At 39.4% G+C, this 1,932-nt stretch overlaps 1 protein-coding gene across 1 annotated transcript; it reads left to right on the top strand.

Annotated features, from left to right (window-relative positions):
- The first annotated feature begins 254 nt into the window (after positions 1 to 254).
- Positions 255 to 1,564, top strand: LOC107615326 (uncharacterized). Its single transcript, XM_088498906.1, has 3 exons — positions 255 to 613; positions 998 to 1,130; positions 1,295 to 1,564. Exons 1-3 carry the CDS (start codon positions 255 to 257, stop codon positions 1,562 to 1,564), a joined length of 762 nt encoding a protein of 253 aa, XP_088355032.1.
- The last annotated feature ends 368 nt before the right edge of the window (positions 1,565 to 1,932 follow it).

Here is a 1,932-nt window from a genome sequence, read left to right as displayed (position 1 = left end):
AGTTTTTTTGTTCTAAAAATGCAACTACTCGTAGAAGAGATATTTTTACTAGTGTTTCTTCAATACGTTTTGCTTTGGACTTAGGAAGATATCTTGGAGTTAACCTTAATCATTCCTGTACTAGTAGGGCTTCTTTTCATTCGGTGATTGAAAAGGTGAAGGGAAGATTAGCTAATTGGAAAGGTAGGCTTCTAAATAAAGTAGGGAGACTTTGTCTGATCAATTCTGTTGCAGCATCCATTCCCGTCTATCATATGAAGGTATCTCTTTTTCCAAATTGGGTTTGCGATAAATTGTCTTCTATGATGAGACAGTTCCTTTGGAAGGGTCAAGTTGATGGTAGAGGTCTTTCTCTTATTAATTGGAGGACCGTGGTCACTCCAAAGAAATTTGGTGGCCTGGGTGTTAGAGATCCTGCGTGTGTTAATATATTTTTACTTGGTAAATTGGTTTGGCAACTTTTTCATTGTCAGGACAAGCCTTGGGTTACTCTATTGAGGGCGAAGTATCTGAGGAATGTGGGAGTTTTAGATGGCCCTATCCCTTGCAACGCTTCTCATGTTTGGAAGAGTATCTCAAAGGCTTTTGGTGCTCTTAAGGATGCCTTCTCTTGGTGCGTTGGGTCACTTGATCAATCTTTTTGGTTTGACAATTAGAGTATTGAGGGCCCAATTGCTCAAGATGTCCCTTTTGTACATATATCTGACTCTGATTTAACTATTAGAGACGTTTGGAAAGATGGTCAATGGAATCTCCATGATATTTTCTCTATCATTCCAGAAGATGTTAAACAGCGTTTGAATGCTTATAATCCGGATTTGAATGTTGGAGAGAGTTCGGGTTAGTCGTGGGGTGTGGCATCTTCTAGACTCTACTCAGCTAGGAGTGGGTACAGTTGGCTAGCCAAAAGAAAGTTTGACTGGAATGAGCATGATAATTGGTTGTGGGTATGGCGACTGCATATTCCTGAGAAGTACAAGTTCTTGATTTGGCTCAGTCTTCATAATGCCATTCCTATGGCAGAGTTTTATTTGGGTCGTGGCTTAGCTTTATCTAGCACCTGTCATCGGGGTCAGAATGGTTCTGAATCCATTCTTCATTGTCTTCGGGAGTGCCCTAGTGCCAAGGAGGTCTGGAACCTTTTAGGCCTGTATTCAAATAACTCGGATTTACATGATTGGCTCTACAGAGGTACAAGGAGTGAAGATACGTTTCTTTTCTTTTCGACCATCTGGTGGATTTGGAGAAGCAGGAATCATGACTTATTTAATATAGATGATTCTTGGAGTGCTAGAAAGTGGTGAGTTTGATTCGTAGTTCAGTAAGGGAGTTTCACACTATTTTTGCTATGCATCAATCTTTGTCTCCTCCTTCGCTTTGTTTGCATTGGGTTCCACCTCCAGTTCATTCTGTTAAATTGAATTGTGATGTTAGTTATTTTGCTCCATTTGGCTATGCTGGTTTTGGTTGTATCATTCGCAATCCTGATGGATGTTGGTTGAAAGGTTGCACTGGAAAAGTCGAAGTGTGCAGTGTTCTATTTGCTGAATTGTATGTAATTTAGAGAGGTTTACTTCTTGCTTGGGAGAGTGGATTTCGTGAGGTTATTTGTGAAACAAACTATTTAGAAGCTCTTTTCTTGGTAAACCAAAGAATGCTTGGTAAGGATATTCCGGAATGGGATTTGGCAAAGCATATACAGGAGGTTATGAATTGGAATTGGAGAGTCTCTATTCTTTTAATTCAAAGGAATGCAAATAGTGTTGCAGATTGTATGGCTAAAGCAGCTGCTTCTGTTGCAGACATTCACTCAAATTGGAGCCAACCATGGAGTGAGCTTCAACATCTAATAGATTTAGATATGAACCTAGCCAATTAATTTGGTTTTGTCTCTTTTTTTTTTCTTTCTTTTCTATTTAGTCACCAAAGAAA

This window comes from Arachis ipaensis, chromosome B9 (genome assembly GCF_059453495.1).
Source record: "Arachis ipaensis isolate K30076 ecotype BB chromosome B9, ASM5945349v1, whole genome shotgun sequence".
NCBI classification, from domain to species: Eukaryota; Viridiplantae; Streptophyta; class Magnoliopsida; order Fabales; family Fabaceae; genus Arachis; species Arachis ipaensis.
Note: the sequence above shows the minus strand (reverse complement) of the source record. Positions and strands in the feature narration are given on the sequence as shown.

Bases quoted from the DNA above. Each gene is read 5' to 3' on its own strand.
- LOC107615326 (XM_088498906.1), top strand. From the start codon at position 255: ATGAAGGTATCTCTTTTTCCAAATTGGGTTTGCGATAAATTGTCTTCT. The intron at 614-997 runs GTGCGTTGGGTC...GATTTGGCTCAG, and splicing joins CTTAAGGATGCCTTCTCTTG to TCTTCATAATGCCATTCCTA. The intron at 1,131-1,294 runs GTCTGGAACCTT...TTGGAGTGCTAG, and splicing joins AGTGCCCTAGTGCCAAGGAG to AAAGTGGTGAGTTTGATTCG.